This window comes from Mastigoproctus giganteus, chromosome 3 (assembly GCF_048544385.1).
Source record: "Mastigoproctus giganteus isolate SK-2022 chromosome 3, ASM4854438v1, whole genome shotgun sequence".
Classification (NCBI taxonomy): domain Eukaryota; kingdom Metazoa; phylum Arthropoda; class Arachnida; order Uropygi; family Thelyphonidae; genus Mastigoproctus; species Mastigoproctus giganteus.
The window spans coordinates 74,837,872-74,865,845 of NC_143577.1; the positions used below are offsets into that span (position 1 = coordinate 74,837,872).

The following is a 27,974-nucleotide window of genomic DNA, read 5'->3' on the forward strand; positions in this document are numbered from 1 at the left end:
CACTTTAAGAACCATGGTGTCATCTCATTCGTTAATGAGATGACATCATGGGGCGTTAATAAGAAATACATAAAATCCAAGGAAGTGAAGCCAGTCGACATTGCTGGACAGTGCAGTGTCGAGTCAGTTTGGTGTGACATAAGCATTGGGTGATCAAAATTGAGAGTAGGAGTGTGCTATAGGCCTAATGACTCTAATGAGTATAATAAGAAACTGTACGGGGAAATAGAGTGGGCCAGTAAATCAGAGAGTCTTATAATGGGGGATTTTAATTTCCCAGATATTGACTGGAATTTGGGGGCTGGTCACTCACACACTAGCAAGGCTTTTGTGGATTTATTGGTTGATTGTTTTCTACATCAGCATGTTCGGGAGGCAACTAGAGGGAGTAATACTCTTGATTTGATTATCAGTAGTGATTCTTCATGCATTAAGAATCTGCAGGTAAATGAACCACTAGGTGGCAGTGATCACAGTGTGCTGAAGTGGGATTTACTCAAAGAGGTAACTACCATTAGGGGTAAAGGGAAGGGTTATTGCTTTCGTAAAGGCGACTACAATGGACTGAGACAGTATTTAAATTCTATACAGTGGGACCAACTGATGATGTTACCAACAGCAAATTCAAAATGGGAAGCAATCAAAGAACTTATCTTGGAAGCTACTAGGCTTTACATACCAACTAAGAAATATTGTTCAAGGTTTAAGCCTTAGTGGATGTCAGATGAACTAATGAGACATATGGCAGAGAAGAAAAATGCATGGGATACATACAAATTAACACGTGACACAGAAGCCTATGATAGATACAAGTTGATCTGTAACCAAGTTACAAAGGAGGTTAGGCAGGCAAAGGCAGATTACGAGAACTCTTTGGCAAGGGATGCAAAGAAAAACAGCAAAGAGTTCTTTACTTATGTAAACTCTAGAAGGAAGGGGATGAATCAGATTGGTCCACTTGATATCGATGGGTCAACTGTTGATGATACTGCTCAGGTAGCTAACAAACTGAATGAATATTTTGCATCGACATTCACACATGAGGAGTTATTCAGCAAGGGGAATGCCAGAGGTGTATTCAACTCTAGCTGTTGTTGTTGTTGTTGTTTGGTTTTTAGGAGCATTAGCAACTAAGGCCATATTGCTCCAGGAATATGCGGTGGTCATTCCCTGACCTTTCCGCATCCTCCGTATTTGGTGGTGACGGGCTCGAACCCCGGTCTAATCAAGAAGCGTGTGCTACGCACTGCTGCTCCTTCCCACCTGGCTACGGAGGCGCCTCAACTCTAGCAGTAAGCTACAGAATCTTGAAATAACTGGGAGTAAAGTGGAGGAGAAACTGTTGAAGATAAACACAAGAAAGGCACCCGGGGTGGATGGAATCTATCCAGTTATATTAAAGGAGGCAGCAAAGGAAGTAAGCAAACCCTTAGCCATAATCATGAGAGCTTCCTTGGACTCAGGGGAGGTACCCATAGACTGGAAATGTGCAAATGTGACCCCAATTCACAAAGGAGGATCAAAGGCTGACACAAGTAATTATAGACCTGTGAGCTTAACTTCTGTTCCAGGAAAATTAATGGAGGCACTGGTTAAAGAAGCACTGCAGGATCATTTAGACAAGACTTCAGTTATAGCTCAGACACAGCATGGTTTTGTTAAGGGGAAGTCTTGCCTGACCAACTTGATTGGATACTATGATGCAGTCACAAAAGAACTGGATGCAGGGAATAACTTTGATATTATATACTTGGATCTTAGAAAGGCTTTTGATACTGTTGCACATGGAAGACTGCTACACAAATTGGAGCAGTGTGACATTGGAGGCAAATTGCTGCTATGGATAAAGGGGTGGTTGAGGGGGAGAAGACAGAGAGTGGTAATCAATGGACACTGCTCATCGTGGACTAATGTTATTAGTGGAGTCCCTCAGGGCTCAGTGTTGGGTCCATTATTGTTTTCTGTATTTATAAATGATATTGATGATGGTATATCAAGCTTAATGTCCAAGTTTGCAGACGATACAAAGGTTGGCAGGGTTGTCAAGGACACTACTGACACTATGCTGCTGCAACAGGATCTGGAAAGGTTGAGCAGATGGGCTGAGAGGTGGCAAATGAAGTTTAACATTGACAAATGTAAAGTACTACACATGGGAAACAGCAACCCCAGAGCAACGTATCAACTCTGTGGTACTACACTGACAGTGGTAGAGAATGAAAGGGACTTGGGGGTGGGGTTGTGCAGGCAGATATGAAGTTCTCTGACCAGTGCAGACGGGCTGCAAGAGTAGCTCATGGAGTATTGTCAATGATATACAGGTATTTTTCCAGCAGGGATAAGGAGGTGATTATTCCATTGTATAAGGCAATGGTCAGGCCACACCTAGAGTACTGTATACAGGTCTGGAGGCCTCATTTCAAGAAGGATGTAGAGCTGCTGGAACGAGTACAGAGAAGGGCAACAAGATTAGTGAATGGAACAAAGGTGTGCTCTTACGAAGAAAGGCTTAAGTTTTGCAAATTACAGTGTCTGGAGACTAGGCACCAGCGAGGTGATCTGATAGAGGTGTATAAAGCCTTGAATGGTTTAAGCATGCTCAATGCTGATGGGATTCTTCCTCTAGCTCAGAAAAATCACCTGAGAGGGCATAAATTCAAATTGAGGAAAGACAGATGTAGGACAGACGTGCGGAAATTTGCCTTTAGCCAGCGGGTGGTTGGTTGGTGGAACCGACTTCCATCCCTTGTGGTGGAGGTTGATAGCCTAAATAAGTTTAAGGCTCAGCTGGACAGGTATTTTGAACGAACAGAGGGGTGAAGTGGAAGTGGTTTTTTTTTTTTTTTTTTTGGCTGATGTTGCATAAGCTTGCTTTCTTGCATCAAATGCCTCTACTAATGCTAATGCTAACAACTCAGAAGAATATGTCGATGAAAAAATTGTTAGTAATGCTGTTGTGAGATTTTTTAAACAGACAAAAGTTTCAGGAATGGAATTCCAAACTTTTAATACCTTGTTTTTATTTTTGCAGTTTTCTTTGCTAATGCTGTCACTAACCGTTTCTTTCAATATTTTCTATATCAGCTCTGAGGTCAATAAATTTTTGCCTTCAAATTGAGCTGCTCCGAAAATCAATAAATTGCATCGTGATGATAGTTTATTAAAAACTGTCTTTAAAATATCATGCCCCAGACCAGAGCAGCAACGCAACGGGCACAAAGTGGCAGGAGTGCTTTCACGACTTTTTTGCAACATTGACCTGTACTTGTTAAGTAAATCTGCAGATCTCGTACTCTTAATGTCATTGGTGCCAACATGTACAACAATATCACCTTTTGTGCCCTTAAAAGATGATATATGCTTTACAACGTCATCAACTTTTGCCCCTGGCAGACATACACTGGTCCAGTTCCATCTATCTTTTTACACAATATATTCCTCATCTCCCTGACAATAGAGTCACCACAATAACTAGTTCCTTTGGGACCAGCGCATTCTGCCTTGGATATATAGGAATTTGAGGTGTATAAGGCCTTGAATGGGTTGAACACGCTGAATTCTGATGGGATCCTTCCACTTGTTCAGATTACGAACATAAGGGGGCATAAATTCAAATTAAGAAAAGACAAATGTAGAATAGATGATGTGTGGAAATTTGCCTTTAGCCAGTGGGTGGTTAATTGCTGGAACAAACTTTCATCTGTCATGAAAGTTGATAGGTTAAATAAATTTAAGGAGGAACTGGACAGGCAGTTGGAGGGAATGGTGTGATTTTTTTTTTTTTTTTTTTTTGGCTGCTGCTGCATAAGCTCATACACTTGCTTTCTTGCATCACATGCCACTACTACTACTACTACTACTATCTCAAAATCATCCAGGTCGATCCACTGAAACATTTTCAGGTTCAGTTTGGCTAGTTTGACAGTCTGCAAACTTTAATGAATTTTGCAGTTTATTCCAATTCTCCGAACTTAACAAATAAGAAAATTGTTCAAAAGCTCAATGATGTTCAGACATAGCATTTGAAGGTTCTGACAGTCTGTTTTCTCATCAGTTTCAAGATCAGTGCTTTATCTTTGTAGGTTTGGGAAATATTTAAACAAGGTGGATTCCTGGAGTGATGTTGTTTCGAAGTTAAGTGCAAAGTGTTTAATGTCTAACAGCCCCAGGTGTTTCCCCCATCTTCACAGAGTTCTGTGTTTGTGTAACACAGAACTCTGTGAAGGCCAGAGATTTTCAAAAAGTGTACGTGTCTGGCTGTGTAGTGTAATGTCATGTTATGTTACGTTGTGTTGTTCTTCTAACCTTTGCCATTGGGCCCCTAGTGGGATCTGCCATTGCCCACACTCTGCCCCGAGGAGGCAGGTCAGGCATAGAGGGAATGCCGCAGAAGAGTACTGTGGCAGACCCTGCCACCTAATCTCTGAAGATTTCAGTGGCTAGGGCCTATTAAAAAAAAAAAAAAAAAAAACCAACCAGCCAAAGAAGGTTAGGATGTTAAAATTTGGACTAAGTTTATTTTTAGTTATGATAAAGGGTTTAGTTAGATGTTAAGTTAGAGTTAAGTCAAAATTAGGCTAGACAAGCGTAACAGGTTTGGTATGAGTACGAGAAGAGATTGAATGCTGGAGAGACAGGTAGAAATATGGGGCCAATAGGGAAGATGACCCCAAGAAGGTCCCCACCAGGAGAAGAGGGGTGTGAGGGAGGGAGGGGAGGAGACAGAAAACCATCCCTTTCCCCACCAAAGGGAAGGGGATCAAAGTGAGCCAGGCAAGGGTGCCCAGCACAGATCACCATATGTCATGTTGGCAGCAGGGCTGCTGATAATCATAACAGTAAGGGCTATACTAGACAAGCACTTGAAGCACAGTGTTGGCAATGCCTTCCAATGCCCAATTTTACAGAAAGCAGAGGGTAAAGGCATGCAAACTAGATGGGGAACTTCAAACACCGTATATGACGATGTAAGCTGGCATAAAACACCTGCCAACGCCTTCGGACGCATTACAAGGGCGTGTGCCTTGACGTTTGCATAGCCTGAGGAGACATTCTCCCCATGCATTGGGTGTTGGACTTAACTAGTTTGTTTATTATAGTTTGGGGAAGAAGATGTTTGAAACAGAAAAGTTTATTTGTGAGATGGAAAGGAGGCCTCCCTAGTACAAATTTTAATGACATTAGGCCTCCCTAATGTCATTAAAAGACTACTCCAGCAAAGAAATAAAAGCAAAGTGTTGTATTGAAATTGGAAAAGAAATGCTTCCGAACTGGGATGAACTCTGTAATGATGAGGAGAATCGGGTAGCTCAGTTCTGAACCTTATATTTATTGCAAATATTACTTCTATTTTAGTATTGTTTCATTAGTTAACGAAATACAAGTTTGTTCACTTGAGAAACAATTTATTGGTAGATTCTGGGTTATCTGTGTACAGAATCGTGAATGTACATAATTTAAGTTAATAAAGAACCTTATTATTATTAAATAAGATAAAAACAGTAATTGGAAAACTGCTGAAGAATATCGACTGGAACTAATGTCGGCATTAACAAAAAAGAATCACGTGCAGTCTATGTCTTCTTCAAAAATGAATTCTGAAAACCTTTCGTTTCAAACATAACTTCGGTGTCTTTCTTTTTTGAAAAGTACTGTGAAAGCAATGAAAGCACACAGTAAGCCACAAAGTACACAGTACAGTAAACCCCCGCTATTCACGGTATCTGTATTCACGATCGCCGATTTAATATAAAATGAAACCTAAAAAAATGTGAATTTTAAAGCACCGTGAATATTTTCCGCCATAAAAAAACATGGGCGTGGCTAAAATTATCTTTCCCGGTCAAAACAGTGCTCAGTGGGTGGGGGAGAGGGGTGACAAAATCGTGAGCGTGGATGTTTCTCGCTAATCCTTGTTCGATATGTGTTACGCGCTTGTCATGGAAGGTTTCGTCGTTTGCTTTTAATTTATATGCTTATAAATTGAATAAATTTATAAATTGATACCCTTACAAAAGTGATAAATCTACCGTTTTGAGGTGTAAAACAGACTTTTTCGAGTGTGTTAACAGAAGAAAGTGACTTTATTGTGGACAAGTTCTTTCTAACCCCTACAAAAATATGGCTACAAATAACAAGGGAAATGTGAAAAGATCAAAGAAGGTGATGACATTAGCAAATAAAATGGAGTTATTAGATAAAATTTCTAATGGTGAAAGTGTCTCCTCAGTGGCAAAACATTATAAGATCAATGAGTCAACGGTACGATCATTCAAGAAATCCGCCATAATGTCCGTGAAAACGCGTTAATTGCTTCAAAAATTTGCTCTGTAACTCATGATGTTAAATTAGAAAAATGGAAAAAGCTTTAAATCTGTGGATAGAAGACCGAACTCAAAATAAAATTCTGTTAAGTTCACTCATCATTTGTGAAAAGGCAAAACTCCTTTATCAACACTTTAGCGAAACTGGTGATAGCACTGGCGGGATAAGTTTTTTAGCTATAGCAAAGGCGCTGGATTGAAAGATTTGTTTGAAATTTCTAATAAATATTACATTTAATATTAAATTGTTTCTTATTTTAATTTCGATGCCATATGCTTGCATTTCACTATGTACTGTCTATGTACATAGTCATATTATGAAAGTACATATAATACATACATAGACAAAATTTATTATGAAGGTATATATAATACCTACATAGACAAAATTTATTATGAAGGTACATATAATACATACTTAGACAAAATTTTAGACTAGTTTTTCTTATATATCTCATACTTTGGAAAGGAACCCATTTATTACTATTGGGAGCCATAACTCAGTATTCGCGTTTTCGGTATTTGCGACATTTCTCAGGAATGTAACCCCCGCGAATAGCGGGAGTTTACTGTAGTTGCCAGCATGATACAGGGAAAAAAAAATAAAATAAAAAATAATAATAAAATAATGCATGCAACTGTTTCTTGGCATAAAAAACATGACTGAAAGAATTGCAATGGATTGTTTTTGAAAAGCGAAATGTTCGTACTTTGTTTCTTAAATGTGTATTGCATCTAATAACACATAAAATCGAGTAAATTCATATACTGGAAGCTACACTGAAAATGGGAAAAACTGGTGTTTGGTGTAAAACTGATAACACTGCAATGTGCATTTGATTAAAAAAAAAAAAAGTTTGCTTTATTGTAATTGTTTTTAGGGATCAATATCGGTACGGCACCTTTTCTGGTTGTATATTTGATCTTCTAACGATATTTCAAGAAAATATTTCTATTGATAGCTGTATTACAAACTCCGAAAACTGGTGTATTCTCATGACCATTCGTAAAATCAAACAATCCTTTATTGCACGAAAAGTACTCTGTTCCAGTGTGGGTAGTGGAGAATGTTTTCTCCTTCAAAAGGATGGAAAGTATTCATCAAGTATTGTCGAGTGGTGGGAAGACAGTAACAACAAGTGTTTTATTCTGAGAAGTCCCGTACAGTAAAATCAAACAGGAAGTTACCCTTTATGTTACAGAAAGTAGTTCTAATACAGTAAACCCCCCCCCCCCCCCCGCTATTCGCAGTATCTGTATTCGCTGTTTCACATATTCGTGGTTGTTGATTTAATATAAAATGAAACCAAAAAAATGTGAATTTTAAAGTGCTATGACCATTTTCTGCCATAAAAAACATGGGTGTGGCTAAAATCATCTTGCCCAGTCAAAACAGCGCTCAGTGAGTGGGGGGGAGATTGGTGACAAAATTGCGAGTGCAGATGTTTCCCGTGCTCACAATTCCTTTTTTAGTATGTGTTATGCGGTTGTCATTTTTTTTTTTTTTTTTTTTTTAATGTGAACTCCAAACACGAGAGGTATTAGAACCTACAGTACTTAGTACCGTGCTTGGGTTGGAGATTGAGAAGACAAAAGAAGATATTTGTTGACATTGGACTTGAACTTCTGTAGATTGTAATTTTCAGGAAATACGTATGAAGGAAGTTATTCCAGAAAACAGCAGTTGAATGAATAAATGAGGAAGATGAAAAGTTGGTTCTATGGGTTTGAAGTTGGACAGTAAATGGATGTTGGCTGGTGGCGGCACGTGTTCGGACTGTTTTGAAAGAGACAGCGGGAATTATAGAAGCCAATTCAGAAGAACAGTGCCCATGGAAGTATCTGTAGAAGAGGCATGCAGCAGAAACAGTACGTCTATGAGAAAGCAAGTGGAGAGACTCTGTTAGAGATGAATCATTAATTAACCTAACTGCCCTCTTCTGAATGGAATCAAGAAGCCTGAGAGAGGTTTTGGGGGCACCACCCCAGATGTGGGAGCAATATTCTATGGCAGGGTGGATTTGCGATTTATACAGAGTGAGCAGCTGTTTGGAAGAAAAGTAACGCCTAGAGCGAAAGAGAAAACCAAGTTTTTTAGATGCAGAATAAGCAATATTTGTAATGTGCTAGTGCCAAGAGAGATTAGAAGTCAGGGTAATTCCCAAAAGAGATATATCATTTTGCCTAGAAATCGGAGTGTCACTAAAGATAAGCATAGGAGCAGAAAAATGCTTTTTGCGAGATATAAGACAAGACTGAGTTTTAGAAGGGTTGAAATCAACTAAGTTGTCTTTGCCCCACTGGAGAATTACCTGAAGATCGGCATTTAAGGAATTGGTAGCAGATTTTTGAGAAGTTGAAGCTGATTGAGCAGGGCAAGGTTTCTCAAAATGGAAAGTGGAATGCAATGCGCTATCATCGGCAAAACCATGGGTAGGATTTCCAGTCAATGGAAGAAGGTCATTAATATACAAGAGGAAAAGAGTGGGGGAAAGAACTGAACCTTGGGGGGCACCGGCATTAGTGGAGAAGTTAGAAGACAGAGAGCCATCTACCATCACCCTCAGTGAGCGATCAGAGAGAAAACTGGATAACCAATTACTAAAAACAGTTGGCAAACCATAAGATGGAAGCTTGTTTAGAAGACCTTTATGCCAAACATGATCAAAAGCCTTTGAGATGTCAAGAGCAACTACTTGTGTTTCACCGAACCTTTCCACTGAATTAGTCCATAAATGGGTAACATAAGCCAGAATATCACCAGTGGATCAACACTGATGGAATCCATACTGGCAATCGTTGATCAGACGGAAGGTTTCTAGGTAGTTTAAGAGTTGGCGGTTAATTGATTTCTCCATTACTTTAGAAAGAATAGAAATAATTGCAATGGGACGATAATTGGATGGGAGGGATTTGTCACCCTTTTTAGGAACTGACTGGATATGAGCAAATTTCCAAGCAGAAGGAAAAACACCTTTGGAATAAGAAAGTAAAAAAAGGCCGCAAAGAATAGGAGTAAGTTCAGGAGCACAGGTTTTGAGAACAAGTGGAGAAATACCACCAGGACCTGGAGCTTTCTTAGCATCAAGATTCATCAAAATCCTTCTGATATCCTTTTGACGGAAGGCCACAGGAGGCATTGAATGGAGCATGTTGAGAATGGTGGGAGGTGTTTTACCAAGATCATTAATACATGAGCTGGAAGAAAAATGGGATGCTAGCAGGTCAGCTTTATCCTTGGCTGAAGTGACAACAGAACTATCTGGTTTGGCAGAGATGGACAAAAGTTGTGGCCAATAGCTTTGGCAAGAGACCAGAATGCTCGGCTACCATTAGGGCAAGAAGCAAGTTTTCTACTCTTAGTCTGTTCAAACTCTAGTTTCGACTGATTAATAACTGCTTTACAATTGTTGCGAGCTTTGGTGTAGGCAGAAAATGAAACTGAAGAATTAGAAACAAGCCAATTACGATATGCAACATTCTTCTTGCAAGAATAATTTCACTGACATGATCTGAGCAAACGTTGACATCAGAAGTTTTGAAACAGTAATCCGACCAAGGAAAAGAAGAAAATAAGTCTCGCAGGTCATGTCATTTTGCATTCTTGTAATGCCAAACAACACGAGGTTGGGAATAGCCATGAGATAAAGGTTCCATTGGAGAAGAGACAATCACCAAGTTGTGATCTGAAGTGCCTAAAGGACCTCTCACTTCGACCGTGTACTTAGAAGGATTGTTTGTGAGAAAAAGATCAAGAGTATTGGCTGTATGATTAGGATTGTCTGGTATTGTTGTAGGTAAATGAACAATCTGTGCTAGGTCATTAGTAATTACAAAAGCCTCAGCATCTCGACCTGCTGGATCGGTGTGACTAGAAAATGGAAGCCAGCTGGAGTTGTGAATATTAAAATCACCAAGGAAAATTACCTCACTGTTAGGAAAGGTGGACTGGAGAAAGTCAAGTTGCAAAGAGAGGAAGTCAAAGAGCTCCAAGTGATTAGTGGAGTTGGGAGAACGGTAGAGACAACAGATGAATTTGACACAATGAGGTAGAGAGATTTGAAGCCAGAGAAGATCAAAAAGAGGAGATTCCAAATTGCCAAGTCTCTGACAGGGAATATCAGAATGGACATATGCACAAGTACCACCTTTGAGGCGAAAAGAATCATACAGCGAATATTTTGGGCATCTCAGATGAGCAGTAGTTGAATCAACCAATAACTGAGATTCTGTCAAAAAAAGTACATGAGGTTTCGTCGTTTGCTTTTAATCTATATGCTTATAAATTGATACGCTTACAAAAGTGAAAAATCTACCGTTTTGCAGTGTATTAGTGTAAATAGACTTTTTCAAGTGTGTTCAACAGTTAAAAGAAAGTGATTTTATTCTGGATAAGTTCTTTTCTAACCCCTACAAAAATATGGCTACAAATAAGAAGGGAATTGTGAAAAGATCAAAGAAGGTGATGACATTAGCGAGTAAAATAGAGTTATTAGACAAAATTTTTAATGGTGAAAGTGTCTTGTCAGTGGCAAAACATTATAAAATCAATGAGTCAACAGTATGATCAATCAGGAAATCGGAAGAAAAAAAATCGGCCATAGTGTCTATGAAAACATGCTAAATGCTTCAAAAATTTGCTCTGTAACTCATGATGTTAAATTACAAAAAATGTAAAAGGCTTTAAATCTGTGGATAGAAGACCGAACTCAAAATAAAATTCCATTAAGTCCACTCATCATTCGTGAAAAGGCAAAACACCTTTATAAACCAACACTTTAGCGAAACTGGTGAGAGCACTGGCGGGATAAGTTTTTCAGCCAGCAAAGGCTGGTTTGAAAGATTTGTTTGAAATTTCTAATAAATATTACATTTAATTTTAAATTGTTTCTTATTTTCATTTCGATACCTTATGCTTATATTTCACTATGTACTGTCTGTGTTTGTCTACACACACAGTCATATTATGTAGTCATATACATAGACAAAATTTTGGACTAGTTTTTCTTATGCACTGGTATTCAAAGAAAGTGCAACACCTAGGAATTTCAAATTTCTAACCCTTTTTCGCGATGGTAGGTTACATTAATGACTAGCATCACAAATAGAAATATAAAAAAAAAAAGATATTTATTAATAGTTAAGGCAAAGCTAAGTAATATTTGACAGGTGCTCTCAAAATATTCCAAAATGAGCATTTGCAACCTTTATACAACATTTTTGGTAAACACAACAATTATGGCTGAAATGTTATCAGAAGCAATCAATTTTCTTAAGTTTATCATTTTAAATGGAAAACAAAATGAAAAGTTCACCAGGTGCAAACTAATATTTAATTGAACTGCCTCTAGCCCTATTGACAGCAGCACACTGTCGAGGCATTGACAAGATCAATTTCTGAAGATAATCAACTGATAGTTTGTGGTTCCAAACACGAATTATGGCTTCCTGAAGTTCACAAAGGGTCTTTGGTTTCTTTCTGGCAATGGCAGATTCCACAAGGTGACAACAGTTCTCTACAGAATTCAAGTCCGGGCTGTTTCCTGACCAGTTAAGAGTTGTAATGGACCATTCTCTCAACCAATTTTTCACCTGTAACAAATGTAAACACATTACTGTTGAACCTCTAATGCAGAAATGAAGCTAAAGTAACTATAGAAGTGCTACTTACACTTTTCGCCTGATGACAAGGAGCAGGGTCATCCTGAAAAATGCAGTTACTTGGTAGGTTGAAATGGTCTCTAACGGTTGGCAGCAATTTGCCTTCCAATATAGCCAGGTATCCATTGGCATTTACGGAACCTTGTATAAACTGCAGGTGACCTGCTCCGCGATACGAAATGCACCCCCATACCATATGGCTGGTAGGGAATTTCACTATAGAGACCATACAGTCTGGATGGTATTCGTCACCACACTTACAGCGAATCGTTTGTCTCCCATCAGAGCCATGCAGGTTGAATTTCTTCTCATTCGAGAAAATAACCGACTTCCACTGCTCAGGGTTCCATTTGACATGCTCCTTACACCAAATTAATCTGTCCTTTTTCATTTTTTGTGTGAGGAGGGGCTTGTTCTTAGGATGACAGGCTACAAGTCTATTTTTTAAGAGGCATCTTCTGACTGTTACTGCACTTGCTCCCACTCCTATATGTTCTTCCCAATATCTTTTCAGCTCAGATGAAGAAGAAGCTTTACGGTTTTTAAGGCATAAGTGCTTCAAAACGTGGTCTTGTTTTGGTGTAGAGACTCATTTGCGTTCAGTTCCTTTTTTCCTCATCAGCAGAACCAGTATTCTTGAGTTTGGAAAGAAATCTACTCACTGTCGAATGATTGCAAAGACACTCTATAAGCAATTTAACCCCAGGGGCTCGCATCTGGTGAGTATGGGCTTGGCAAACCCAGGGTCCTGAGCTGGATATCATCATTCTTCTCTTTCTTGGTGATTCCTTTCTACTTCTGACACACTCTCTCTCTCTCTCTCTCTCTCTCTCTCTCTCTCTCTCTCTCTCTCTCTCTCTCTCTCTCTCTCAGGGTAAGTCAGGGAATTTTTTTTTTTTTGGCTGCTGCAGCATAAGCCTCAAGCTTCCTTGCACCATATGGCTAATAATAATAATAATAATAATAATAATAATAATAAAAGTAATAATAATATGATGGGACAATATCTATAAAGCAACAATAAGAGTGCTATTGTTGCTTTACCCTCACGTAAAGCAACAATAGCACTCTTTTTTTTCGTGGCATCAACTGCACATAACTCATCATCCTGACACAAGCAAGGAATAACTGAAACTCTTGCAGAGCATGCTTATATAGCTGAAAGTAACAGCTGATCCAATATTATGTCATCACCTATGCATGTCAATCTTATCTGATGCAATCTGTAAGAAATATTGCCATATACTTACGTTATTCAAACAACAATTACAATTTTAAGGGGTGAAGCACTTTCTTTGAATACCAATGTATATTTCATACTTTGGAATGGAACCCTGTTATTACTATGGGAGCCATAACTCAGTATTCCCATTTCTGGTATTCGTGACATTTCTCAAGAACGTAACCTGTTTACTGTACCTTAATCTGCGAATAAGAATAGCGGGTAGAAGTAAAATAATTTTACAAACAAAGAAAACAACATTTCAAAAATATTTAAATTAGCGGGAGTTGGCCTGTTGGTACAGCACATAAAGCACAAATGCAAACATCCATATTGATTTCTGCATCACGTATGAAATTGTTTTTTTTTTTTTATTTTTATTAATTAATATTAGAAGTTCATCAAAACTCTGTATCGACATTCTGTAAAATAAAAAAATTCTCGGGAGACTTCCTGTGTGTTTCAAACATAATATCAAACTTTTTTTTTTTTTTTTTTTAACCTATTTGGATTTGCTGGATCAATTCACCATCGTCGTTTTCTCTTTCTACTCGCAATCAACACTAAATAAATACACAATACATCCAACTTGAAAAACATCCATGTTGAAACTGAGAATAGAAAACGTGAGTCACTGGTGATATCCAATGAAATGTTAGAAGCGCCCCATCTAGTTTGAAATGATCTGATATTAGGAGCGCTACAAGTAGTTTGCTGCTTTGGAGGCATTCACGATGCCAGCTTATGCTCATGCTTCAAGTGCTCGTCTAGTATAGCCATAAGAGTCATGTTCTAGGAATTAAGTTCATCGTGGATTTCAGTCTGTGAATTTAAGTTTCATCAGTCCAAGTGTCCAGGTCTGTCCTCTATTGTTAGCATTTCTTCACTCAAAGTTGAGCGAAGTGTAGAGTTTGATGTCCAAATCAGGTGGTGGTCCAGCTCGGTTCTGTCGTGGAAATCCCATCGTGAAGTTTCCATGATAAGCGTGGTTGTCAGATTTTGGTACCAGTTCAGTGCCTATATTTTTTTTTTTTTTTTTTTTATTTGGTAGTTGTTGGCGCATCGGCTTCTGTGGCCATATTGCACCTCCGAAGGTTTTTGCAGTACTTTGATCCAAGCCCGAGGCGGGAATCGAACCCGCGACCTTGGGGTTGCCGGGCAGCAGTGCCTATACCTGGTTCTGCTAGCCTTAGTCCATTTTGGGTGTAATGTCCAATTCCGTCGTATTTGTCAGTTCCGGTTGGTAATCCTATCACTGGTTTCCATAATTTGGGTGTTGTCCATTTCAAGTGTCAATTTGGTACATGTAAATCTGGTATCCGTTCAGTGCCTGTAACTCAGGTATTGCAGTTTCGGTCCTGTTCTCTTATCATTGGTCTTATTCAGCCGAATCAGTTTTGTGTTACTTGGTCATTCTTTTGTCTAGGGTTTGCTTGTCTCCTATTGGGGATGTCATGCTTAGCAATGACCACTGTTCTTTTTGCAAAGATGTTCTGCACATAGTTGCAAATATCCAGTATGTGGTGTTCCTAGTTATGTGGAATATATCTAAGCCTTCTAATGAGGAGGTTACGAATGTTTTGCAGTTTGAAAATTTTTTGGAAAACTCTGAATTCTGATTCAGAGTTTTCCAAAAAATGTGCCATGAGTTCACCGACCATGGTCTAGATCCGCGGTCACCAACCTTTTGGATCTCACGGACCACTAAACTCAAAATTTTGAATCCCGCAGACCACTACCATGATTTTTTCCATAAAAGTAACATTCTAAATATGAAATGGTACGTACACTTGTTTTTGCACTCCAAGTTATTTGCAAAAAATTGGATATCATTAATGTTAATACAGTATAATTAATAATATAATGATAAAAAAAATATAATGATAAAAAAAAAGTATAATAAATAAACACAGATATATTCATTATGAAAAATGCAAAAAAACATTTTAAATTTCGTTTTATTAAAAAAAGAATTAACAGAAACAATTAATATTAACAATTATCAAATATCGAGTGCACCTTGACATAGAGGTGTATAAAGGATTAATTATAGCAAAATAATCAGTGTGACATTTGTTGCTGCTTGTTTGAAATAAGCTGTTGGATTCTTGGCTCCAATGACATTATTGCAATGCGGAGAGCCGTTTGTATTTCTAGCTGACAGCTGTACTTGTTTTTAATTGCTGTAACTGATGAAAAGTCTTTTCACACATATATGTAGTTGAGAATGGAATTCAAATTTTGATGGCCTTTTCACTCAGCACTTAGTACTCACTTTTTATGGAAAGCCAAAAGCGAGATCTTGTTAGGGACGAGTGGAATTTATCTTTGAGACTGTCATCGGATGATAGATCGATTAGGCTTTCTTTTTTCTTTCATGTTCAAATTACTATCCTCAATTTTCGCCGAAAATGGATCTATTATCCATGTATTTCCGTGTCTGGGGTCCTCTTCCTTTGGGTAATAACAACCAAAAGAGTCAGTGAGCGACTTAAGTGCAATCGAACAAGAGTTATTACCTGTCGGTTGACATCCTCCTGTTTCATATAATCATCAAAATTTGGGAATATTTGCAGATCTTCTTCAGCCAACTGCATTTGTCACAGCAATATCTTCCTTCAAAATGCATCCATTTTCCCTCGCAGTGTGAACACGTAGTAGTAGTGGCATGTGATGCAAGAAAGCAAGTGTATGAGCTTATGCAGCATCAGCCAAAAAAAAAAAAAAAATCACACCATTTCCTCCAAATGCCTGTCCAGTTCCTCCTTAAATTTATTTAACCTGTCAACTTCCACGACAGATGGAAGCTTGTTCCAGCAATTAACCACCCACTGGCTAAAGGCAAATTTCCGCACATCTATTCTACATCTGTCTTTTCTTAATTTGAATTTATGCCCCCTTAGATTCGTAATCTGAACAAGTGGAAGGATCCCATCAGAATTCAGCGTGTTCAACCCATTCAAGGCCTTATACACCTCAATCAGATCACCGCGCAGGTGCGTAGTCTCCAGCCACTGCAATTTGCAGAACTTAAGCCTCTCTTGGTAAGAGGATCCCTTCATTCCCCTCACCAATCTTGTTGCTCTTCTCTGTACACACTCAAGTAAATCTACATCCTTCCTAAAATGAGGCCTCCAGACCTGTACGCAGTACTCAAGGCGTGGCCTGACCATTGCCTTATACAGAGGGACAATTACCTCCTTCTCCCTGCTAGCAAAATTCCTATATATCATTGACAAAACCCCATGACCTGCCCTGGCAGCCTGTCTGCACTGCACAGAAAACTTCATATCTGACTGCACAATTACTCCCAGGTCTTTTTCATTTTCTACCACCTTAAGTGTAGTACCACACAGATGGTACGTTTCTCTGGGGTTACTTCTAACCATATGCAGTACTTTACATTTGTCAAGGTTAAACTTCAGTTGCCACTTCTTAGCCCATCTGCCCAAATTATCTAGATCCTGTTGCAGTAGCACACTGCCATTACTGTCATTAACAACCCTGCCAACCTTTGTATCATCTGCAAACTTCAACATTAAGCCTGATATACCTTCATCAATATCATTGATAAATATACAAAACAACAGTGGACCTAACACTGAACCCTGTGGGACTCCACTAATAACATTGGTCCACGAAGAGCAGCACCCATTGATTACCACCCTCTGTCTTCTCCCACTTAACCATCCTTTTATCCATTGTAGCAACTTACCCTTAATACCATTCTGCACCAATTTGTACAATAGTCTTCCATGCGCAACAGTGTCAAAAGCTTTCCTGATTCCTGAAATCCAAATATATGATATCAAAATTATTTTTTGCATCCAGTTCCTTTGTAACCACATCATAATATCCTATCAAATTTGTCAGACAAGACTTTCCCTTAACAAACCCATGCTGTGTCTGAATTATTGCTGCAGTCTTGTCTAGATGATCCTGCAATGCATCTTTAACCAGTGACTCCATTATTTTACCCGGAACAGAAGTTAAACTAACTGGTCTGTAATTACTCGTGTGACCCTTCGATCCCCCTTTGTGAATTGGGGATACATTTTCACATCTCCAGTCCGTGGGGACCTCCCCTGAATCCAAGGATGCTCTCATAATTATGGCTAAGGGTTTGCTTAGTAAGCTGTCCTTGCAAGGATGTGTTCAGCTCGTTTAACAGAGAAAAAATATCTGCCAGGTATGCAAGCTTGGCTAGCCAATCATTGTTGGACAAGAGATCATGGAACCTTGAATTATTTTGCTGCTGGAAGAATAACTTGACTTCGTGGTGCAGGTCGAACAATCGGGTTAGTATTTTGCCCCTCGAACAGCCATCTCACCTCAGCGTGAAGAAGAACATGAGTATGCTGAGAGCCCATTTCTTCACAAAGTGCCTCAAATATTTGAGAATTGAGTGCTTTGTGGCGAATTTCTTTTACAATTTTAATTACATCAGAGAGTACTTCGTGCAGTTCTGGAGATAATCTTTTCGCCACAAGTTGCTCATGATGTATAATACAATATGTCTGTATTATACATCGTGACCAAGTAAACAAGATGTCTGGGTGTCCAACGTCTTTCACTTTTGCAACAACTACTGAACGATGTCGTCACTTTTGCGGCACCGTCTGTGCATATCCCAACACATTTCTTCCATTCAATACTGTGTTTCAGGAAATAACCATTAAGTGCATTGAAAATTTCAGAACCTGTTGTTCTACCCGACAAGATTAGCAAACAGAGGAATTCTTCCTTTAATTCTCCTTGGCAATCAAACCTCACAAAACAGAGAAGAACTGACTTGTTAGTTATGTTTGTTGATTCGTCAAGTTGAATTGAATAAAACGTAGAATTTTTCACAAATGCAATCACTTGATTTTCTATATCTTCGGCCATGTCTTCAATTCTGTGCTTCACAGTGTTAGCGGACATAGGAATTCCTTTCAGTTTCTGGACAGCCTGTTTCTCCAAAACCTCTTCACAGGCTTGTAACAAGCAAGGCTTAATTAGTTCTTCTCCAATTGTATACAGCTTTTTACATCTTTCGATTTGAAGTGCTATCAAATAAGATTTTACTAAAGACTTATTATCAACAATCATTGTTGCTAATGAACTTTTTTGCTTTTGCAAATTTTCAAGCATCCTCTGGAAGTATTCATCTGGCTTTTTAGCTAAATCTGGGTGTTTTGACTGCAAGTGCCTGCCAAGTTTCGAAGGTTTCATGGCATCATTGGATAAACGCTCAGAACATATAATACAAAGCAGCCGTGGATCCAGTTCACTTCCAGGTTCTTGAATAAATCCAAACTTCAAGTAGTCTGCATCATATTTTCTTGAAACTTTGAACTTTTTCCTCTCTCCGCCTCCAGTTTAATGTCCTTCCTGATGATGCCTTGTGGAGGCTCTGATTCATTAATCAACTCATGACAACGCAATGTATTATCTAAGAAGCGCAAAATGCTTGCTTGTTTTTTCTCACTCATTGGGGTTATTTTATTTGAATCTAAAACCAAATGAGAAATAAGATAGTTATCAAACTCAAGCTCTTTGATGCCATTAAATATCACACTGTGCACAGTTAAAATAAAAATATCACTGGTCACTTACCTAAGAATTGCAAAATGCGCCATGCCCAAGGCTAGGCCATCGATAAGAAATAGAAATAGCTTTCTATATTTTTTTAAAATAAAAGCATCGCTAATACTAGATATTGCACTGGGCCTTTTATAAACATACAACGTAATAAGGCAAAAATTGCAAAAAAGTAGAATCAGAATATAACGAAACATTTTAATAAACACGAAAATTGCAAATATATTCAGATTACTCTGCGGACCACCAAATTCTCTCACGGGCCACCGGTGGTCCGCGGACCACTGGTCTAGATGATCCTGCAATACTTCTTTAACCAGTGACTCCATAATTTTCCCCAGAACAGAAGTTAAACTAACAGGTCTCTAATTACTTGTGTCACCCTTTGAATTCCTTTTGTGAATAGAGGATATATTTACACACATCTACAGTCTGTGGGGACCTCCTTTGAAACCAAGAACTGATAATTATGGCTAAGGGTTTTCTGACTTTCCCTGTTGCCTTCTTTAAGGTGCCTTTCTTTTGTTTAACTTCAACAATTTCTACTCCACTTTGCTCTCAGTTATTATAAAATCCTAAAGTTACTATAAAATCCTGTTAAAGTTTGATAAACTTTTGGCATTCCCTTCCCTAAATAACTTCTCATGTGTGAATGTAGATGCAAAATACTCATTCAGTTTGGCAGCTACCTGAGCAGGATCATCAACAGTCGAACCATCAATATCAAGTGAACCAATCTGATTCATCCCGTTCCTACTATAGTTTACTATTTTTCCTTGCATTTTCTGCAAGTAAAAACATTTTCAGCTGTTTTTCCTTGCATTCTTTGCCAAAGATTTCTCACAATCTGTCTTCGCTTGTCAAACTTCCTTTCTAACGTGATTATAGCTTAGCTTATATCTACCATAAGCTTCTGTGTCACCTGATACTTTATTTGCATTCCATACATTTCTTTTCTCTGCCACAAGTCTCATTAGTTCATCTGACATCCATTTAGACCTGAACCTTGAACAGTATTTCTTAGTTGGTATGAAAAGCCTAGTAGCTTCCAAGGTTAATCCCTTGAATGCTTCCCATTTAGAATTTGCTGTTGGTAGCACTATCAGTTGGTCCCACTGTATAGAATTTAAAAACTCTCTGAGGCCACTGTAGTCACCTTTATTAAAGAAAAACCCTTCCCTTTAAGCCCTGATGGTAGTGATATCTTGAATTAAGTCCCATATCAGTACTCTGTGATCACTGCCACCTAGTGGTTCCTTTATCTGCAGATTCTTAATGCATTAATAATCACTGCTGATAATCAGATTAAGAGAATTACTCCCTCTGGTTGCTTCTCGAACATGCTACTGTAGGAAACAATCATCCAATAAATCCACAAAAGTCTGACTTGTGTGCGAGTGACCAATTCACAAGTTCCAGTCAATATCCTGAAAGTTAAAATCCCCCATTATAAGATATTCGGATTTATTGGCCCACTGTATTTCTCTGTACAGCTGTTTATTGTACTCATTACAGTCGTTAGCCTATAAAACATTCCTACACTCATTTTTTGCTTTTCCAGTGCTTATGTCACACTTTGGGTACGATATGTACATATTGTACCCAAATTCAAATTCTGCATTCCTTACATCAAGTGTGACACCAAGTCTCTAATATCCCAATAATATCTGCCTTTAATGTCATCCCCAGTAGTTCAAATTTATATACTATACTCCTAGCATTGGTGTACAAGCCACTATACATGCATCAATTCTTACTCTTAGTTACCCTAACACAGCCCATGTATTTACTTGTTCCATGATAACTCCCAGCAGTCCTTGAAATCCCCAGCACCTCAATTTCCAGGCTGCTGCTCATTCCAATAGAAGCAGTGCAAGAATCGCTTTCACCTCAGCCTGCAGCTAATATTAATCTTTTAGTCTGTGAATCCCCCCCCCCAAGCTAGCAGTTTTCAGCTGCACATAACACTGCCTTAAAAGCATCAGCAAATATTCTTGCACCCTTTCTATTTAAGTGTATCCCATCCCTGCAGAAACAATCTCTCCTGTTAACAAGCACCATGTTGCGAAACATGGTTCTTGTTAACAGGAGACCATGTTGAGAAAAACTCTACCCCATGAGTCTTGCAGTCTCTCCAGGGCCATATTGATTGACAAGGTTCTCATCATATACTCCTTCCTATAATGTCTGAGCAGAATTACAGACACCTTCAAATTTATCCCTAACTCGTGACTTTTTTAAAAAATTCATCTGTATTCACAGATTTCTTATCTTAATGTCATTATGTCAACGTGTGCAACAATATCTCCCTTTGTGCCCTTAAAAGATATCTGCTCTACAATGTCATCAACTTTTTCCCCTGGCAGACATCATCATCATCATCAGCCATTTTCAATCCACTGCAGGATGAAGGCCTCTCCAGCAACTTTCCAGTTCCTTCTGTTTTGAGCACTGGCCATCCATTTACTACTCAAAAACTCATGAATTTCATCTATCCATCTCCGCCTTTGTCTTCCAGGTTTTCTTCTAGCTCCTCTTGGGTACCATTCTGTTATTTTCTTAGTCCATCTGTCATCATGTCTTCAAGCTATGTGTCCTGCCCAAGACCATTTTAGTTCTTTAGTTTTGATAAGAATGTCCTTTACTTGAGTTTGCTGCCTAATGGCAGACATACCCTGGCAGACATACCCTGGTCCTATTCCACTATCCTTTTTTCCCCAATATATTTCCCGTTTCCCTAACAATTGAGTCACAAACAATAACTAGCTCTTGTGGGACCAGCACATTCTTCCATGAAGATTGCTGCTGTGTTGCCTGATGCACAAGAGTGAGCTCTGGTGTTGAGTTGGGCAGCTGAGAGTTTTACAGCCCCCTATTTTAATTCCTTCGAGGGCATCTACCTGACTCCTCAAATTCTGATAATTCTCAAATTCTCAAATTTTGATAGCTGTCCATCAAAATACGGAGTTGGTGTTAATTTCTTGACACACTCTGCACCTCACACACACAAAGACATCCTCCTTGGCTAGGTCATGACTTCTTCCAGAAATGTACACAAACATTTCACAATTTGCACATTTTTTTAGACTGTAATGGTTACTTACTGTGATTGGAGAATAGTCCCCTTCAGTTCTCCCCTTAGCCACAGCATTCTCGCTGATTTGTGTCCGTTTCTTTGCTGCTCTAGTCTGGGGCACGATTTTCATTCATTTAAATATAATTTAATTGATTAACAATGAAAATTAATAAGATTAATAAATTTAATTTGTTAATTGGCAATACTGTACTAAACTGACGGATTCCTAATGCAGCACTACATATTACGATATCTAGTTTTATGTTATATCTTATGCAATCAAGTTTGAGATATACTTTATGCTATTCAGTATCGATGTAATATACTACAACAATGGCAGCAAGTTTCAAACAGTACAAGCTTCTACGTATACTAACTAGTAACCTACAAAATCTGTAACTAAATTCCAAATAAACTAAGGAGAGAAACTAGGGCTATAAAGTTACTTAAAGAATATGATTTAATATTACAAATAGGTCAATAAAATGGCAAGAAATTTTCAAAAACTTATCGGATTCCTGGAGCTGAAATTTCTTTGAGCAACATGTGGACACTCTTGTTCTTATCCTAGCTAGCAAAATTTCTGTACATCATTGACAAAACACTATGAGCTATCCTGGCTGCACGTCTGCACTGCTCAGAATTTCATGTCTGACTGCACAATTACCCCCAAATATTTTTCGTTCTCCGCTACCCTGAGTGTATTACCACACAGTTGATAAGTTACTCTGGGGTTACTGCTACCCACATGCAGTACCTTGCATTTTTTAGTGTTGCAATAGCTCACCCTGATGACTGTTAACCACCTTACCAACCTTTGTATCATCTGCAAACTTAGACATTAAGACTGATATACCTTCACCAATATCACCGATAAATACTGAAAACAACAATGGACCCAGCATCAAACCCTGGGTAACTCCACTAATAACATTAGTCCATTAAGAGTAGTGTCCACTGACAACCACTCTCTGTCTTCTTTCACTTAACCAACCATTAGCAGTAACTTGCCCTTAATGCCATCACTCCAGTTTGTACAGCAGTCTTTTATGTGCAATAGTATCAAAAGCCTTCCTGAAATCTAAGTACATGATGTCAAAATTATTTTTTGCATCCAGTTCCTTGTCACTGCATCATAGTAACCTATCAGATTGGTTATACAAGCCTGTTCCTTGACAAATCCATGCTGTGATTGAAGTATAATTGCATGCCTGTCCAAATGGTCCTACATTACTTCTTTAGCCAGTGATTCCATTATTTTCCCTGAAACAGATAGTAAGCTAAAAAGGTCTGTAATTATTGATGTCACCTTTTGATACTGCTTTATGAATTGAGGATATATTCGCACTTCTCCAATCCATAGGGATCTTTCTTGCTTACCTCCCTTGCTGCCTCCCTTAATATAACTGGATACATTCTATCTGCCCCAGGTACCATTTTCAAGTTCATCCTCAGCAATTTCTCCTCCACTTTCCTTTCAGTTATCGCAAAGTCATTTTTTGATAAACTTTTGGTCCCCTACCCTAAAGAATTCCTCATGTATGAATATAGATGCAAAATAGCTATTCAATTTGTCTGCAACCTGAGCAGGATCACCAACAGGTTAACCCATAAACATCAAGTGGCCCAATGTGATTCAAACTCCTTCCTTCTACTGTTAATACAAGTATAGAAGTCTTTGCTGTTTTTCTTTACATTCTTTTCCAAAGACTTAATCTGCCTTAGCTTGCCTAGCCTCCTTTGTGACACCTCCTTATTGAAACACTGTTCTTCTTTTGCCCACTGGAGTGCCTTGTGGCTTTTGCCTTTAAAAAATGCTGCCACATCAGTGGCCAAATTTCTCTTTCTACTTTTCCTATAGGTATTTCCATTTATTCTTCATTAGACAAGCTTTATTTTATTCTCTAAATTTTCATTTCAGTTTGTGAAAGCTTTAGTCAATCAAAGTTTTCACTTCTGAAAAATTTTCTTCTATCCATTAGTACTTGATATTAGTATTAGCCATATGGCGCAAGGAAGCCAGAGGCTTTTGCTGCACCAGCCACAAAAACAAAAGTAAATAAATAATAAAATAAACTACCTATTTGACTCTCTACTCATATAGGTATTTTGAATTTAGTATTTTTCTTCAATATTTATAAAAATATTTTATCTTGACAGACCCGTGACCCTTCCCCCAATCTCCATGGATCTCCATGCTGTTAATTCCTGCACCACCTTGGATAGCTACACCTTGGCTTCTCATTTATGTATTGATAAAAGTTCGAAAAACGGGGTAAGTACTGATAACTTATAGTTTTGTGGAACCCATCCCTGACTCTTATACGAAGATGTGCTATAATGAGAATTTATACTATACATTTTTTTGGTTTTTTTTTAGAATGCATCTCATGCATTATAGCAGCAACAGCTGTATTTATAAAAATAATAATAGTGTCCTTGGTTATTTAAAGAGTAAAAAAGGATGCAATTAACACTACATAAAGTTCTTGCCAATTTTCTCATCACCACATTGTGTTAATCAAAAATCGAAATTTGATAAGGCTGCATACTTGCAACCTTATCAAATTATTTAGCCAAAATATGTCGAAGCATAAAAGATACTAATTTTCTGGTTTCTGATCAGCATATAATGCTGGTCAGAAACAGAAAACAGTTTAAAATACAACCTGTTATATTCTGGTTAGTCATTTTAATAATTCTTGAACCCATGATGGTGCAAAGAATAATCTCAGCTGTTCCTTCTCCCACCCCCTTTTAGCATATGCTGGCCTTTTTTAAGAGGTGTATTTTTAACACTTCTTAACAGTTTTTTTTTTTTTTTTTTTGTTTGTTTGGTACGAACTGTCAGTGATTTATCACTCTACATGGCACACGTTTCCCAAAATCGTTATTCACTTTGAATTTTGTGTCATAAAGTCTATTCAAAGTTGTTGTTGTTGTTGTTGTTGTGGGGGTTTTATGGCGCATAAGCTGCTTTGGCTATAATGCGCCTAGTTCAAAGTTGTGTTTGCTTAATATTATATATATATATATATATAATTTTATTATTATTATTACGAGGTTTAACTGACCATGAACCGCACTTTATGGTGGGGAAAAAAAATCCTACTAAAAAATAACTTGTAGGCTGAGGAAATCCATTGTAAATGGGAACACTCCTCTTGAAGAGGAAGATTATTATTATACCCTGTACAACCTTAGCAAGCACTGTATCAGTATTTAGTAGTGCCATCTATATTTAGCAAGATGAAATAACTCAGAAACATCACCTCAAAACAACAAGACTACCGAAAAAAAATTAATGATGGCATGAATATTAAATAATCATCCGTCATCATCTCTCATCTGCACAAGTGCAACAAAGGATTACTTTAAAAAAAAAATCCAAAATAATATACATATCCTTAAGAACTGTCCTCTTCTTTTTACATACGTATTCTTTTATTTTTATAATTCTTTCTCTTTTATTTTCTCCAACAGAGTGTTAGCATCGAGAAGAAAATTTGTTTTATTTGTTTGTTTTATTCCTTAAACCTGCAAAGAAATATACCAACTCACTGGCTTTTGGAGTTTTCCTTCCTAATTTTTTCTACACAAGCAGAATTTATCCTAGCAGTTCTAAGAATTTTTTTAAACTACATTTGCTGTTTGGTAGACATTGATAAAAATATTTTATGAATGGTTATTCAAGTGTAATTATGTCTAGATGAGTAGGAATTAAGTCAACTTGTCACATATATGTCACCATATATGTGACAAGTTGCAATTCACTACAATGCTGCAATTTCAAGATAAAGTCAGTCCATCCCTGAAATTTCTGATCACATCTCTAACTGCTACCATAACTACAACTTACCTCAAAAATATGCTCCATACCTTCTTCGGTTAACACAATGATGATACTGAATAAAGCATATGTTGAGTTATGCTCAAAGCTGCTTTCATCATTACCAGCAATAAGACTTAGAGCCCATAACCTAAAAAAAAAAAATGCAAGTTAAATGGAAAATAGCAAGATAATATAAACTTTTCAATACAAAGATACCATACTTATTTTTATAAAGATTAGCATCAGTGGCATAACAACAATTCTGGCAAATCTTCCACTGCTGTTGGGGGGGGGGGGGAGCTGTTGTTGTTATTTGGTTTTTAGGAGCATTAGCAACTATGGCCATATTGCTCCAGGATATGCGGTGGTCATTCCCTGCCTTTCCGCATACTCCATATTTGGTGATGATGGGCTCGAAGCCCGGTCTAATCAAGAAGCGTGTGTTGCGCACTGCTGCTCCTTCCCACTTGGCTACGGAGGCACCTAGGAGGGGGGGGAGCATCGGCCCATGCTGATTCAAGAGAATTTAGTTTTATTGGAAGATTCCATTGTCAGGGAAATGGGTAAAATAACATACTGTCACCATGGACAACATCAAAATTCACCAATGGAATAGTAGAATACACTGATGAGCCAAAACATTACGACCACCTACCAAATATGATGTTGGCCCTCCATATGCAGCCAAAACAGCTTGTACCTAGCAAGGTACAAGCTTGTACCTAAATGTGTCTTATGGTATCTGGTACCAACACGTAACCAGCAGATCCTTTAACTCCTGTAAGGTCCATGGTTGAGACACCACAGATCGAAGTTGCTGTTCCGACATAAACCACTGATGCTCGATGGAATTGATGTCTGGGGAATCTGGAAGCCATCCTCATGTTCTGCAAACCACTCTCGAACAATCCAGGCAGTGTGGCATGGCGCATTATCCTGGTGAAAGACAGCACTGCCAGAGGGGAAGACCGTTGCCATGAAAGGGTGTACAAAGTCAGCAATGATGTTTAGGTAGGTAGTAGATGTCAGAGTGCCGGCACATGGATGACTGGACCCAGGGTATTCCAGCAGAACATCGCCCAAAGCATAACACCACTGCCACTGGCTTGTTTTCGTCCTATGGTGCATTCATGCACCATCACTTCCCCAGGTAAACGACGTGCAAGTACCTGGCTGTCCACATGGTGCAACAGGAAATGTGATTCGTTGGACCAGATGACCGTCTTCCAATCACTCAAGGTCCAATTTTGATGCTCGCGTGCTCATTGTAGGAACTGTCGTCAGTGAGCCGTGGTTAGCATAGGCACTCGGAGTGGCCTGCGGCTATGCAGCCTGAATTTCAGCAGGGTTCGACGTACTGTGTGTTGTGACATGTTACTCCCATCACCAGCATTCCAATTACCAGGAAGTTGCATCACAGTCGCCCTTCTGTTGCTATGTACCATCCGAGAGAGCCTTCGCTCACCTCCAGCATCGACTATATGCAGCAATTCATCCAACACCTCGCCGGCAGTTCTTGGGTTTCCCCTCCTTGGATCACTTTTGGTGATCCGAGGAGGATCACCGAAATGGCACGGCTGGGATCCCACCAGCCGTGCCATTTCGGATATGCTCTGACCCAATCATCTGGCCATTACAATTTGGCCTTTTCAAACTCGATTAAGTCCACTGCCTTCTCCATCTGAAGAACAAGAGCAACACTGATTAATGGGGCTCAGTATCAGGTGTTTTTTATACAGTGTCCTGACCCACACACATACCAGTTCATCTGCAGTTGCTTCAATTTGCATAACGACTTGCTGGTCATAATGTTTTGGCTCATCGGTGTATGTGGATATTTTGGCTGCTGGTTGTATAATGATCTTCTTCCAACCAGCAGGCAAAATATCCACATCATAGCCAGGTACAGAAATGCTGAACCTTTTGGACCTGCAATTACAAATCCCTAGCTACCAACATGGACAAATCTGACCCTGCTAGCTTTAGTTGGTTTGTCACCAGAGAAATCTACCTATATTAATTCCCATTATGGACATACAGTCAGTCCTCATATAACACGTGTTTACACTACACAAATTCGATCATACACGATTTATAAATAGGGGAACGATATCTTATATAACACGAACCGAATTCGCTTATGCATGATTCGCCTTTGTGTTTACAAGAAACGGCAGTCGAACGCAGAATCCACCCCAACCGAATGCAACATGATAGGAATGAAGAGAAGATTCTGAAAATGTATTTATGTTTCTTATATCAGTGAAGGGGAAACAC

General features: G+C 38.6%; 1 protein-coding gene across 3 annotated transcripts in view; it reads right to left on the bottom strand.

Moving 5' to 3' along the window:
* The window catches only part of LOC150088086 (nardilysin-like), a 569,173-nt gene that overhangs the window by 343,898 nt on the left and 197,301 nt on the right, over positions 1-27,974 (bottom strand). For all 3 annotated transcript variants that reach the window (XM_090370567.1, XM_090370565.1, XM_090370566.1), the window contains exon 13: positions 25,725-25,845. In XM_090370567.1, the coding sequence (XP_090226693.1) occupies positions 25,725-25,845 (121 nt within the window). The remainder of the gene's footprint in view (positions 1-25,724; positions 25,846-27,974) is intronic.